This window comes from Pseudochaenichthys georgianus, chromosome 7 (assembly GCF_902827115.2).
Source record: "Pseudochaenichthys georgianus chromosome 7, fPseGeo1.2, whole genome shotgun sequence".
Classification (NCBI taxonomy): Eukaryota; Metazoa; Chordata; class Actinopteri; order Perciformes; family Channichthyidae; genus Pseudochaenichthys; species Pseudochaenichthys georgianus.
Window position 1 is genome coordinate 43,771,500 of NC_047509.1, and position 15,757 is coordinate 43,787,256.

The 15,757-nt window shown below is 42.6% G+C and overlaps 1 protein-coding gene across 1 annotated transcript in view; it reads right to left on the minus strand.

Annotated features, from left to right (window-relative positions):
* Positions 1–2,822: 2,822 nt before the first annotated feature.
* slc12a3 (solute carrier family 12 member 3) overlaps positions 2,823–15,757 on the minus strand; it is a 54,179-nt gene continuing 41,244 nt past the window's right edge. The window contains exons 16-26 of the mRNA XM_034087937.2: positions 13,702–13,813; positions 12,938–13,075; positions 10,890–10,996; positions 9,979–10,061; positions 9,730–9,798; positions 5,072–5,170; positions 4,727–4,838; positions 4,330–4,416; positions 3,815–3,950; positions 3,589–3,656; positions 2,823–3,370 (exon numbers count right to left, since the gene is read on the minus strand). Coding sequence (XP_033943828.1) covers positions 3,229–3,370; positions 3,589–3,656; positions 3,815–3,950; positions 4,330–4,416; positions 4,727–4,838; positions 5,072–5,170; positions 9,730–9,798; positions 9,979–10,061; positions 10,890–10,996; positions 12,938–13,075; positions 13,702–13,813 — 1,153 coding nt within the window. The 3' untranslated portion in view covers positions 2,823–3,228. The remainder of the gene's footprint in view (positions 3,371–3,588; positions 3,657–3,814; positions 3,951–4,329; positions 4,417–4,726; positions 4,839–5,071; positions 5,171–9,729; positions 9,799–9,978; positions 10,062–10,889; positions 10,997–12,937; positions 13,076–13,701; positions 13,814–15,757) is intronic.

Below are 15,757 nucleotides of genomic sequence, written 5' to 3' on the forward strand. Positions count from 1 at the left end.
AGAGTAGTCTGCGGGACCTCCAACGGCACTTCAGTAGGGACTTGAGATGGGACTAGTGAAGGGACTAGGAAAGTGACCTGAGGAGGGACTAGGGAAGGGACTACAGGAGAGACTAGAGGAGGGACCAGAGGAGGAACTAGAGAAGGAAACTCGAGAGGAGACTTGAGAGGGGAACTAGAGAGGGGACTCGAGGAGGGACTAGAGGTGGGACTAAAGGAGGGACTAAAGGAGGGAACTGGAGAGGGGACTGGAGAGGGGACTCCAGAGGGGACTAGAGGAGAGACTAGAGGAGGAACTAGAGGAGGGAACTCGAGAGGGGCCTGGAGAGGGGACTCCAGAGGGGACTAGAGGAGAGACTAGAGGAGGGACTAGAGAAGGGAACTCGAGAGGGGACTTGAGAGGGGAACTAGAGAGGGGACTCGAGGAGGGACTAGAGGAGGGACTAAAGGAGGGACCAGAGGAGGGACTAAAGGAGGGACCAGAGGAGGGAACTCGAGGGGGAACTGGAGATGGGACTGTGGCAGCTGGGGCCACATCTGGGTCTGGAACCAAGGCTGCTGGGACCGGGACTGGGGCCGGAATTGAAGCCCGAATCCTGGCTGAAAGGTCCGGTTCTGGAGCCGGAAACATGGCTGTAAAGTCCGGTTCTGGAGCAGGGACCATGGCTGCTGGGACCGGCACTGGAGCCGGAACCATGGCTGCTGGGCAGGGAACCGGAACACGGATCCATGGCTGTGTGGGGTGGTACTGGAGCACGGTACCATGGCTATGTGGGATGGTACTGGGGCACGGAACCATGGCTGCTGGGGCCAGAACTGGGTCCGTAACCATGGCTGCTGGGGGCTGAACTGGATCTGGAACCCTAGCCCTTTGGGCTTGTGCTGCCAACCTGGCCTTGCGACCCCTTCCTTTAGGAGCCGTTTTGAGGCTCCGTGGACCTCCAAAGGCCAGACGATTACCAGCGAATGGCTCCTGGACAGTAGCAAACACTGGGTGAGAAGCAGGGGCTGACGCCAGACGGACCACACCAATGCGTGTGGTGTCAAAACAGGAGTTGGGAGACCTGGGTCTGTCAGGATCGGGAAAACAAATTGTGAGGTAATCCAAAAGCCTGGCAGGTAAGAATTTCACCAAACTTTGATTCCTCAGTGTAAGGTGGACTGCATCTGCCAGAGCAGCATCTCGCTGCTGAACCCTGACCGCTCCTATCCATTGATCAGAGCAGGTAGCCAAAGAAAAAGTCAAATCTAATAACTCCTGCTCAAAAGGATCTGCTGGGCCCATATTTAAGGTCGGGTCGTAATGTTACGGTGTGTGAAGCAGGTAGGACCCAAATGCAGATTAAAGTCAAAATAATTCCTTTATTTCAAGGCTATATATACACAAACAGAACAGAACACTCACCGAGGACAAGCCAAATCACAAGACGAACCGACACTGAACACTGGGAGCCAGGGGAATTTAAACACAGGGTAACTAGACACAGGTGGGAACAATCAGGGGCGGGGCTGACACTGATGAGCACAGGAGACACACAAGGAGTGACAGGTGAAAACAAACAGGAAATTAGACACACCAGGGAAACTAACGACAGACATGAAAACACAGGGAAAAGAGACCAGACAATATACCAGGAGGAAAATACCCATAACCAGACATACAAAATTACAAACGTGACAAAACATGAGAATCCTGACAATTATCAGTCCGGGGGACTGTGGCAGGCTGGCTTGACTGTGTTTTCCGAAGTGGAGGCTGGCTTGACCGCAGTCCCGGGGGTAACGCTGCCCTTCCTCTGCACGTTGTTTCTCTTTCAGAAACACAGAGGACTGTTTGTATGATGGGATCACAGACACGCTGCAATCGGTTTCCGCTAAAAGTCGAGTCCAGTGTCTGGAGTTTCATTTTTATTTTTTAAATATTATATATATTATATAGTATATATATATATTTGGGAAGAACGAAATTCGGTAGGGAAAGCCAGCTAAATCGGTAGGCGGTAGAAACATGTCAAAAGCGATAGACTACCGCCTAAATCAGTAGGGTTGGCAGGTATGCTTATATCCGTTAGCGTAGCTAGCACTAGATGCTAACCACAACGATCTCCGGTACCGGCGCGCGCTTGCTCGCGCACGTACACAAAATGACTTGTGCACACACACACACACACACACACACACACACACACACACACACACACACACACACACACACACACACACACACACACACACACACACACACACACACACACACACACACACACACACACACACACACAGAGCAGAGCTTGAATGAAACACAGAGACCCAGAAGTAGGCTACTTGTAGTGTACTGTAGCATATTATTTTCAAATCTATCCTTTTTCAAATTATGAATTTCACACGATAAAAAAGACATACGTTTCTTGGGGGTGCTTAAGGGGTGCTATGGCTATCCTGGGGGGTGCTTCAGCAGTTGCTAATATTTCCCCTAAAAAAAGACTATAACAAAGCCCTCTGTCCCAATGGTATGCATGCACCAGTAGCCTACATGCTTTGTAAAAGCAACTACAGTAGCCTACTCTTTTTAATCTATTGAAGTTGTATCAGTGATGTTACATCAGCCGAGCCATACTTTGACATGCACAGGATCTCAACCAATATCCAGTTATCCTAGCCAAAGAACACACCATCATATTTATTGGTTATTTGAGGCTTCGGATGTGAAAATAAAAATACTGCTGAAAATCGAATCAAAGTGGTTTGGCAAATAAGATGATATACAAATTACAGCACTTCAATAAAACCGTTTTTTTCTATCAATTTAAATGTTTTCTTTAATGTGTGCATCATCAACAGGTGTAAGTGTCCAGAACATGGTGATTAAAGGAATCATTCATTAATATAAGGATTAGATGATCATCTTTAGTCATCAAGGCATCGACATGTCTAAATCTATACATTCATCTGAAATGGTCACAAGTTATACTTTGAGGTTCAGTATCTACAGCTCTTGAAAAAATGAAGAGACCACTCCAACTGTTTCTTACATCTCAATCTCTGCAGCCAATCCATGTCAGTGACGGCTGAATTCCAAAACAGAAAAATGTTGTCAGTAGTTTATAGAATAAAATAAAAAAATGCATTGTACTCAAGCACATACCTATATGTAAAACCAGAGAAACTGATAATGCTGCAGTGGTCTCTTATTGTTTTCCAGAGCTGTATACTGTTCTCATGGAGACATTTATTGGCAGTAGTAGGTGAGGACGTTTTCCTGGTTTCCTCTGACCAATAGGATGGGAGCTCTCAGATCTCGAGACAGGAAGTCGAGCCAGGCCAGGTATAGAGTGTTGGGACACACCCCTTTCCTCCCCACTGGCATGGTGCTGTCAGTAGTAATTAGAGTCAAATTAATAACTTCAACAGTTTGTTACTACTTATAATGAAATACAAAATGTATAAGTAAATACTTAAAGACAAATTGATTATACTGGGCCTGTGTATGCTGGCAGGCTAAGAATCAAGAGCCATGTAGTAACTCTGCATTGTCTTCTTTGTAATAAAGAAGAACTCATGGACTAAAAATAAAAATGACCGTACTCACATAACAATCAGAGCAGCTTCTCTGGAGTAATCCTGCAGAACCTCATTCAGACGAATCTGACGAAGAGACTGGATCACGCAGAGAAAGTACAACATTTAAAGAAAAAGACGGGGGAAAACGTTTGTAATGTTTGGAGTGTGTGTGTGTGTGTGTGTGTGTGTGTGTGTGTGTGTGTGTGTGTGTGTGTGTGTGTGTGTGTGTGTGTGTGTGTGTGTGTGTGTCAAACCTTGGCCCTGTTCCTCTCCAGATCCTGGTCAGTGATCATCGACAGCTCCTCCTGTCTTGGTAGATCACAATCAGAGTCCTGTTTGGGATTAGTTTCCATCTTGAAGCGACCCACCATATCCTCAAACTGATGAACACTGAAGCACACAGAGACAGACCAGGAACATGAGTAACTGCAGACAGTTCTACAGTAAAACAAGTCTGAATTAATGCCTTCCTTTTAACTGTTGTTTTTTAAACACTTTTCCTGGCAATTGCAATGTTTTTGTTTCGTGAAATATGGACAATTGATAAGAGCTGGTGAACATAAAGGCCTCGGGTGTTATACTGTATCATTTAGGATCTGATCCATCATAACTCTACAGTATCTATACATCTTTTCCCCATGGAATCTTTGCTTTTTCAAAGATGGTTAACCCAGCTCAACATGAATCATCACATTTCACATCGCACAAGGCAGATCTATTCCCTGTTGTCAGTGCTTTGCTTCATTCTCTCAACTTTTGGCAGCCTTACTTTCCCAGCTGGGGTGTTTGGTAGATGTCAGGAAGCACTTCAACGTCATGGAAACCAAGGCGGAATTTCTTGATCAGTGCCAACACCCTGAGAAGAGAATGTAAATGTATGGACAATTAGGTTTTCTCATGTGTAAACCCCTGCAGTAGTCTTGAAATCACGACTAACATGTCTCCTAGCACGGCTCTGCTGAATGTGTAAACAGGTATTATTGGGAAATGTTGCCATGTCAACTGTTTCAGTGGAGTATATGTGAGTTGTTTAAACACCTTGTTTCTGTCTTTACTTCTCATATATCTGTTAACTCACTCACTGTCACTGTCTGGGGCTGTCAGTCGTCATAGCGCTCACCACCAGCTGTTTACATCTAGAAGCACAATTAAATCAAAGTACTTACTTCTCTTTCTGCTCGTCCTTCTGCTCTGTCTCCCCCCCCACAAACACTCGGACCTTACATCTGGCCCAGCGCTTCCTCCGAGTCAGCAGGTAGGGCAGAAGCAGGGTCAGACCTGGTTAACACACACACACACACACACACACACACACACACACACACACACACACACACACACACACCACACACACACAACACACACACACACACACACACACACACACACACACACACACACACACACACACACACACACACACACACACCCACACACACACACACACACACACACACCCTGTGATAATATTCTTGACGTAAGAAGAAGATGTGATGGATGGATGTTCATACCTCCGTCATCAGACAGCCAGTACACATCGATAGTCTTCTTCCCTTGTTTTTTCTGGAACACTGTACTCAACTGAGGTCCTGGTTCAATGAATTCAGAAGCTGCAAACAATTTTGAATGTACAACAAAAAGTAATTTTTTACATTATAATGAAATTGGTTAATTGGATTAGCAGGTTTTTAAGTTCACAAATGTTAAACATGTTCTATTCAGTGCCATTGACAGTTTTAATTTCCCCAGATGTAAGGGCCACTCAGGTCAGGTTTACTAGATGTTACCATTTGCCATGATACATTTAAGAAATAAGGTTAAGTAGTTAACTTAGGTTCGGGAGCAGGACTCAACTCAACTCTTATCACCTCCCAAGCACATTTATATCCAGCACATTCAGACAGTTGTCTGTTCATTCGCTACGACAGAGGGACCAGGGTGCCCCCCCAACGCGTGATCTCATAACTCAAAACTTCCGTCCCACATTTGTACTTTAACAGACTTAATGGTAATTAGTCAAGTCAACACTGGGCAGTGGTGTAAAGTAACTAAGTACATTTACTCTAGTACTATACTTAAAGACCCGTGAAGTGTGTGCCTGTGCATGATCTGTTATGCTAATATAGTAATGACCAAAAGTGTCCATTGAAACCCATATCAAAAGATGTTGGAATAGCAACTAATTTGATGAGTTTTGAATTTGCTGCCGTGAAATCCGCAGTTGACCTCCGCCTTCGTGGGCGTGGCTTGCGATCTACTGCGTGACGTCACGAGATGGTCGCCTCCGAAGTGTTTACATTCATCACAGTGTATTGTTTCTCTGTTTCAAAGTCGAATTTATCAAAGTTTTTGAGCGAGTATTTTACTGGAAAGTGTGTCGGAGTCGACTGGAAGTGATTGCCAATCGAGAAAACCTGACAATGGAGGCGACAGTGAAGAAAAAGGGAGGAAAAACACACGGGAAGCGATGCATTGCCGCTGGCTGTAGTAATGTCAAGTCTGCCGAAGTGGCGATGTTTCTGTTCCCAAAAGATGAAGGTGAGTCTGGCTGGTGTCATTGTTTCGTAGATTCGTTGATTGTTCATGACAAATAAAGGCCACTGGTCGATTCGAGAGAAAGAGAAAGAGAGACTGAGAGAGTTACAGGGTTGTTGTTAGCATCTAGTGCTAGCTCGGAGCTAACGGAGATTAGCTGTTTCAAGAGGGAGAGTCCTCTCCTGTTGGACTGAGAGAGATAATGTCAGCTCAGGGAGGTAAAGGACTCTGAGTGATTAGATTGTAAACTGTAGCCTAAGTTTTCTCAGTTGGTTTGGTCATCTATGTAAACAAATATTTCCATCTATGTTAGTTGTGTAAAATAGGTTAAGAAATCCTTCCAATGTTTTTTGATTATTGAAATATATGTTTGATATGAGTGTTGAGATCTGTATCCATAAATCTCTTAATGTTGCCCTCAAAGTGCACCAGATTGATGCCTTTAACTTCAATTTAAAAAAAACATCTTCCCGGGTGAGGGTGTGAGGTCATCACAAATAAAACAGGTTCACATGGATAGGATACTAGATAAGTGTGCACACTCATTATGTACATTACACATTTTTCTTGGATTTGTTAACACTATAGTCCCTAATATATTTGTAGAAAGGCAGGAAATGGAATTAAATCGAGAAAAACTGTCAAAATCAATCATTTCTCTCACACTTGTATCACTTTCCAAAGTCTCCGCCATGTTTACAATCACAACTGGGCCCATTTTGTGACGTCACCGCCGCTATCGTCTGCAACTTCCGGTAGGCTCAGACGGCCGTTATTATTAAAAAATATTTTTTAATTTTTCATAATGAATTAATCAATAATTAAAATTATTTTAGCCATGAACAGGCACAATGATATGTAAGGAATGAAACTGCCATTTCATTTTGGCGAAAAAAAATGCACTTCACTGGCACTTTAAGTACTTGGTCATTTTGATAGACTGGAATACTCTTAACTTGAGTATTTTCATTTGTTGCTAATTTGTACTTCTTCTCCACTACAATTCAGAGGTCAATAATGTACTTTTACTCCACTATATGTGGACATGTATTTAATAGTTACTTTACAGATCTGGATGAATGATGTGAAATATAACCAAGTCTTAAATCAGACTTTAGTTCCACCTGGAGTGAATCCACCAGCTACCCTGCAGTCTACAAAGTACTTCAGACTAGCTGCACCTTCACCAGCTTTGAGAACACTTTCATGATCAATCATTATAAAATATATATATATATTATTCTGAAATGGACCAATCTGCACAACGACTACTTTTACTGTCGCTACTTTAACTAGATTTTGATGATAATACTTTTCTGCTTTTACTTGAGGAACATTTTGAATGCAGTACTTTTACTGTAACAGAGTACTCCTACACTCTGGTACTTCTACTTTACTCAGGTACAAGATCTGAGTACTTCTACTTTTACTCAAGTACAAGATCTGAGTACTTCTACTTTTACTCAAGTTCAAGTTTAGATTAGATTAGATTAGATTACTTTATTGTCATTACAAAAATGCAAGCACAGTGTAACGAAATGTAAGGATGGTCTAACCAGATCGCAAAACAGTCAGTTACATACACATTTATCAGAAGTATATACCAAAAAAGAATGATACAAAAATAAAGGTAAATAGATGGGAAATGTATAAATAGGAATAAATACACAGATAATAATAAATAAATACAGTGAATACAGAATTGCGCTTCAGCACAGCACACGACAACAACTAGGCAGTATGGGACAGCGTGGGGTTCATTGTCAGCAGTCTGACTGCTGAAGGGAAGAAGCTGTGCGTAGTCCTGTTGGTTCTACCCGGGAGGCTGCGGTAGCGTGTCCCAGAGCGGGTGCCACGTAGGTTCTGAGTACTTCTACTTTTACTCAAGTACCAGATCTGGGTACTTCTACTTTTACTCAAGTACAATATCTGAGTACTTCTACTTTTACTCAAGTACAAGATCTGAGTACTCCTCCCACCTCTTAGCTAAATGGGACACCTTTCTTCCTTGTTTAATGTGTTACCTCCACGGTGCAGTCCTCAACACTTAAGAGGCTTTGATCTCACAACAAAAGTAGGAGAGCCTGAAATTTAAACCTGCCATAACTCCCAAAACCTGCACTCTTAGGACATCATTTTTCATGAAAAACATAGGAAAACCTTTCTTAGGTTGAAAAATAAAAAAAAATAATAAAAAAAAATCAACAAAATGCTTCTTGAGAGCATGACAAGACAAAGACTTTTCACCATGTTTCCATTAAGGCCCATTGTAAATGCAGCCTCGTCTTTCCTCAGAGCGCCAGCCTCATACCTTCAGATAAACTGCCAAAGAGCCACATTATTGACCCAAAAGTACACAAAAAGCAAGTTTTTCCAACAGTCAGTGCAATGTATTTGAGCTTTAACAATTTCAATCCAAATAATTGCACTTTTCTGCATTTTTCCTCTAAGTTCAGCAACACACTTAGGCCTGCTTGGTGCATGTAGCTAAATACAGCTACAGACAGCATTCAGCTGTTCAAATATTCAGCTTTTTCTGCCTTTTCAGCAACACATGTTCTCGGCTTACAGCATTCGCACGCATTTTCAGCAGCAAATGCATTTTCTAGTTAATATTCCATTCCTTACACATTTAATGTATATATAACATCCTGCTTTATATTTTCTTAATGTCAATTTGTATTTCAACCTGTATATTTTCTACTTTTTCAATGCTATTTTATTTCTATTTGAGATGTTTACATTTTGGATTGTTTATTTAGTCTTTTAATGTCTCTAATGTACAATGCCATGTCTTTTTATGCTGCTGCAACGCAAACATTTCCCAAATTGGGATCAATAAAGTAATTCTTATCTTCTTATCTTATCTTAAACATCCGGAACTTCAATCAAACAACATGTTTTTAGAGTTGATCTTACTACTAAAATAAATGTATTAGTTAACATCAGGCCTTAAACACTTCTCTCATCATCCTTTAAACTTCTCTAAAGTCTAGACCAGTGTTTCTCAAACTTTTTCACAGCAAGGACCACTTGACCAATACAAAAACACTCGCGGACCACCTAACTCCACAAATATCCAAAAACACATCGTTTTTTTAGAACAGATTACAAATCGCCTGAAAATGGTACAAACAAGTGGCAACATGTGTGATTAAGGTGTTGCGCTGGGCTATATCATGCAATCGAAAGTAAAACTTAAGCTCTCTCCATTGTGGAGATATTCCTGCGAGAGTGCGGAAAACTTAAATAAATAAATTTATTTCAAATGTGAAATGTTAACAATATACTCACGGACCACTAGGGGGCGCTCACGGGCCACCAGTGGTCCGCGGACCACACTTTGAGAAGCACTGGTCTAGACACACCCTCTGTTTCCTTTCCATTCATCCACTCTCTCGCCTACCTCATCCTATCCCCTTCCCTTCATCCTTCCCTTCCTTCACACTTCAAGCCTTTCTGTTCAATCGTATGCAAAACTCTCCTCTGGCTGATTCTTGTTACTGGGGCCTGTAATCACATCTGGACGGAACCCCCCTGACTTTAGAATGCATCCTTTTCCCGCCTTTACCCATTCCATTCTTTCCCCACAATCCTATATACCTCCAGAAGAGATGATAATGGATATACAAACATGAAGCTCTTGTCTGAATCCGGGAAGGGACAGGTGTACTCTTGTGTCCTTCATCAAAGCCTGGATTAACTGAAATAAAAACAGTGTCACTTGTTACATATTGATTAATATAAAGTTTGTAAATGATAATGATAATAGATGGATGTGGACATTAGTTAACACGAGTGCAGCAGCAGCAGTCGGAGGTCATTCGTGAGTTTACAGTCATTGTGCCCCCCCCCCCCCCTGAGTGAGAAACCAGGCTCTCACTGTGCGACTGAGCTGTGTGAGAGACATCCAGCCCCTCCCTCAGTCTCAGGATACACACTCCGTACTGCAGGTCGAAGGCATCACTGAAACACACAGAGCAGCTTTATTACAAAACATATGATTCATCGTTCAGAAGTACACCACACACACACAAGCATATGGCAAGCCGGTTGAGTATCTATTCCATATTCTTGATATCCGATGGCAGCGTACACAAGTTAGCTATTTGTTGACCACTTATTAGACATTTGGTCACATTAGATTAGCACTCTGTTTTACTAGTTGAACAAAGCATTCTACAAGTCACTCTTTTACAGCAACAAGTGGCACTTTTGTCTGACTAGTTCCTTCATTTCATTTCAAACCTTTATTTATACAGATAAATCCCATTGAGATAATTGATCTCTTTCTCAAGGGAGACCTGCTCAAGTAGTTCCACATGAAACATAACAACATAAACAGAACAACAAAAGGACATGGAGCCAGGAGCTGCACGAGTAGCACCAAAGTCCCACTACTCAGCTTGTTGATGAACGAGTGGCCCTCTGGAGTGAGTGACACTAAGAGTCCAGTTAACTAGCGAGCTGTAAAAGCTCTGACATGTCAACAAGCAAAAAATAAGCAGACACGTTAACTATTGGCATACATTATTTGCACTAGTTAACTAGATAGATCCAAAATCACTGATGCATCATTGGATTATGCTTGTTAACTAGTTAACATTTTGGCCTAAGCTAGCTAACTAGTTCAAGAAAGTGTGAACAACTTGTCAACAAGTAAAGTCAAAAGGCACTCCTACTAGTTAACTAATGGGCATTTCGGCGTACACTAGTACAACTAGTGTTGGATGAAATACCCTTACGGCCATACGAGCACACGGAACACGGTGAATGGATCCTCGCTGGACTCACTGCAGTATTCCTATGTAGTTGTCTGCAGCCTGAGGTGTGTCACTCTGCCAATCTTTCTTGAAGCCCATCAGCAGAACATTGGGCTTGATACGACCCAGACCTGCCCCCTGGTGGACAGATAGCAGCAAGAGAAGAAGAGATCAAACAAGGTCTGTGTCACAAAGCATGTTCAACCTCTCAGGCCCTCTGAGATATTCACCAGTTCTGTTTAACTAACGTCAGCAACACATGAGAAGAAGACAATGCTACGGAGGGGGGGGGGGGGGGGTGCTAGTGGATCGCCAGAGCTGTTAGATTAACAATAACATGCTTACTGTAGTTGTAAGTGCACGGCCTTGCGGCCTGAAGCAGCATCCTTGATGGAGCATAAGGAAAGGAGTGAGCAGAGGGTAGAGTTGTTCATTCTTGTTCTGTTTTCTGTGACTATCTTCCTCACCCTCTCAGACTTTCAGTTTTGCGCACGCTACTAAAGAGACGCGTTACCATGGAAACCAAACAATGGTGTAGCTGTATTAAAGTCCGAGTGGAAACAGTCCTGAGTAAATCTGATTATGTCAGAAATCGGGAGAAATATGAACCCGGGAGGAAACCGGGAGAGGGTTATGAAATCGGGAGTCTCCCGCGCAAATCGGGAGGGTTGGCACGTATGACCCTGCTGTCGTGTTCATGTCTCCCCCCTTACTTTGGTGTTCCCGCTCAAATTGGACCGGTCTGTTTTAACTGCTCTTAAATGAACACAGAACCCATTAATCATCACCACATTGTTATTAAACACCCTTTTCAGCTGTAAACATAAACACTGTCGGACTACTGGGTTCATGAGTTACTGCAGTGAACACACAGACACTGAACATGTGTTCCAACATTAACATGTTGTTGAATAGTGCGTGTGTACTATAGATGGATGAACATAATCTAGGGCAGGAGTCACCAACCTTTTTTAGGATGAGCGCTACTTTCAAAAAGTAAAACAAGTCGTGAGCTACTTTCACTTATATGCTGACCTTTAACCTTTGTGTGCTGGCTGTGGGACCCGTTTTCAGTGTTTACTAAAAGAACATGTTTGCAATTTAATTATTTTAACCTGCTTTTTTTTAGGGGTGGACCTTTTTTAAAAGTTGAAGTGAAATGCATCAATCTGGTGCACTTTGAGCACAAAGGGAATGTATGGATACAGCTCTCAACACTCTATGAAAGGAGCTGTATACTTTTCAATAGTTCACACATCTTTAGAATATGATCACAACCAATAACAACTCATTTAAACTGGTTTATTCTTATCCTATGTTACCTAGTTAGCATTCTTTCTTTCTATCTATGCATATTCTACTAATCACTCCCCTTTTAAACTGAGTTATTAGTTTTACTGTCCTACAGTAGGCTACACATTGGAATGATGTCCTTCTACATTTCTTACAACTAGGCTATATTAAATAGATAAAGGTCTCTCTCTCTCTCTCTCTCTCTCTCTCTCTCTCTCTGTGTGTCTCGCTCGCTCACAGAGGCTGAGTGCTCCTCCGTGGCGATGACGGCTTGCGTTAACACATAATAATAAACATAGGCCTATTTGTAAAGCGGGGGGACACATTGCTTCTCTTCCCGACTGCAACACTGTTGCCATCGGGAGATTCAGGACTTTTCCCGGTGGGCCGCTGCTGTTCGTGGGCTGCTGCCTTTAGTGGGCCGCTGGCTCTGGCATAGGTGGGGATAGCAAGTTCGAGTCCCACTGCAGTCAGCATGTCGTTGTGTCCCTGAGACACTTGCTCCTGTGGGGATTGTCCACAGTACTGAATGTGTAGTAATAGGATAAAAGCGTATAACAAATGACATGTCATGTAATGTAATGCCGTAGACTTTCACAGCACCGCATCCGCCGCATTTTGTCAACTCTAAGATCCTTGTCGATTGGTCCGGAGCTGGTTGTCTACTGTGTTTTGTTCTCAAAAGAATTGTTTGACCTGTAGTTCCCACGCCACCATGAGTGGGCCGACACAGTTCAGTAGATGGAGACAGTTCTTTAGAATATAACAGGTGAGGTGAAATCCCACCTGCAGCAGAATGTTAACTCCTGACCGTAGGTCTGCAGCCGCCACACCTCTGTAGAATGACTTGACCTTCCGTTGGTTTAACCAGGCCACATGACCTTCACAGCTCGCATCTGGCAGTACTGATGGGGAGGGACCAGCCTGAGGGACAGGGGCACATGGACAATGATTGGATCGACTGTATGACAGTGGTGTACATGCACTCAAGTACTTTACTATTTTCTCTCTGTGCTACTTAATACTTCTAATACAATACCATACAAATGGAAATATTGTACTTTAACTTCACTACATTGATTTTACAGCTTTAGTTACTTTACAGATTCAGATTTTAACACACAAGCGAATTATACAAATATGATGTTTTTATTTAGCGTAAACATTCCAACATTATACTTAAGTACACCTAAAAAAGTGACTTGGTTGACAGAATATTGGCAGTAATCTTACTAATTGTTTAAGTATTGTTCTGCGTAAAAAACATTTAACAGTTCCAGCTTCTCAAATGTGATTTTTGTTCTGCAATGAGTACTTTTACTTAAGTATATTTTCATAAACATGTATTTAAAAACATATTGTTCTTGTGTTTTTACATCATCAATATGTAATGTTCACTGAGGTGTGTGTGTGTGTGTGTGTGTGTGTGTGTGTGTGTGTGTGTGTGTGTGTGTGTGTGTGTGTGTGTGTGTGTGTGTGTGTGTGTGTGTGTGTGTGTGTGTGTGTGTGTGTGTGTGTGTGTGTGTGTGTGCATGATGGGGTGGACTCACAGTCTCCACACTGCCACACATCATGAGACTGAGGCTCTTTGTGAGACAGGAGACCAGGTCCACCAGAGCTGGTCTCCTGCTGGGAGGACCGGTCAGCACCAGACACTGCGGCCTGCAGCCAAGAATCACAGTCACATGTACACTTTCATTCATCTCTTAGGCATTGCATTAATTCTATCATTTATCATTTGTGCCTTTCACTTGACTTATAAAGAGAGGTTTTTTACTTTTTAGCAGCTTAGCAGTAAACTTGATGTTGCAGTCAAAGAGTAATATGTGAAGATTGGTATGTACGGGTTAATATGTAGTTATTGCTAGCAGGCAGTTACAAAATACACCTGCAAGCACCTTTTAAGCTCACTAACCACACTTATGACGCACTTCCACTACAGCGCGGAGCTCGCTTTAAGCGTGCCGTGCCCGGCCCATTTTTGGTTGCGTTTCCACTAGGCGTAGTTCCGGCTAGCGGGTACTTTTTCCCAGTTTTCTGGCTCTCCAAAATCGAGGTTCTTTCCGGGCCAACGACCGTTGGCATGCTAAACTAGAGAGAGAATCGCTGGCAACTCCAACAAAATGAACATATTTGACCGTGATTTAATTGTAATACACGTTTCAAAATGATGCTGAAGTAACACCATACTGATACCGGTTAGTGAAAACCATGAATTAATGCTTTAACAAGTCTGCAGACAGACGGCAGAGAAACACCTTTTAAAATGCGTGTTTTCAGAATGGAGATCGGCTTAGCTAATATGCCAGGGTTGCCAACTCTCACGCATCTGGCGTGTGACACACGCTTTCACTCTCAATGTCACGCTCTCACGCTGCCCAAACTATTCTCACGCCAAAAACAAGATGAACCGGCGATCGTTTTTGGTTGGTTATTTACAATGTTGAGTTGACAGCTGTTCAAGCTGTCGATCCGCTCCCTCCCCGCCCCCACCACTCTTAACAACGTTAACAGACAGCAGAGCAGTGGGAGCCGGTCGGTCAATCCCCGACCCGTGTTGCGCATGCGCAGATCTAAGATCCAGTGGAAATTATCAAAAGTAAAAGTCTGCTGCTTATTGTTCTACTCGGCCAAAACAGACTCAAAGAGTATATGAGAGTGAGAATGTTTTAATTAATATATTTGGCGTGTGTTTCATGTATAGGCCTCTCACAATAATACATTTTGTTGGATACATTTTCCCAGAAATTATTGCGATAAACGATAATATTGTCGGCACCGTTGTATGACCATTTTAGACCACTGACATAATAATAATAATAATAATAATAATAATAATAGTTCAAGTACATACTTTCAAACTGCTAGTCACATCCTCATGTAAATGGAAATGTATCGAGGTCAGAAAAGTTATGGAGTTCATTTTTATTTATCGTACGATAAGTCAATTAATTGCTTATCGCGCCTATGCACACAATACAACAGTGGAAACCAACATGTGTTTGACTTTCATTAGTGAATGAAACTTTGTGCCCTTTATATTCTGTGTCCAATATTCTTCTGTATTGGTATATATATTGTATATATATCATATGCTATGGTCCCGCTACTGACACGATAGCAGTCATTTAGTGCGCATATGTGTAATCAAACCCATGATATCAAAATCTCACTCCAGCCAGGTACCCAAAGTTGGCTACCCTGATATGCTCCGACCGTCCACACTCACAACAACGGCCTACAGACATAAATAAACCAGCGACTGTATTCTCCATGACACAGGCAGTCTGTGGTTTGTACTTGTTTAACTTGTGTCTAGTTTCTGAACAGATATGAGGAGCTGTGAGCTCTGAGTGCTAAGAGCTAACGGCTGTGTTGTTTTTCTGGGGCTCTCATTGAAGATGACGTCACGGCTCCGCCTACACTGCGTTACTATAGTTACTACCCCAGTTCCTAAACTGTAATGGAAATGCAGCATAAAGTGAGCCTGGCTTAACAAGGCCTTACGAGGCCTAGCCAAACCGTACTAAGCCGAGCGAGGCCCTACGGTGGAAAAGCGCCATTAGTGCAGTGGTTCCACATAATCACTCTCTGTCCTCTGCTTTC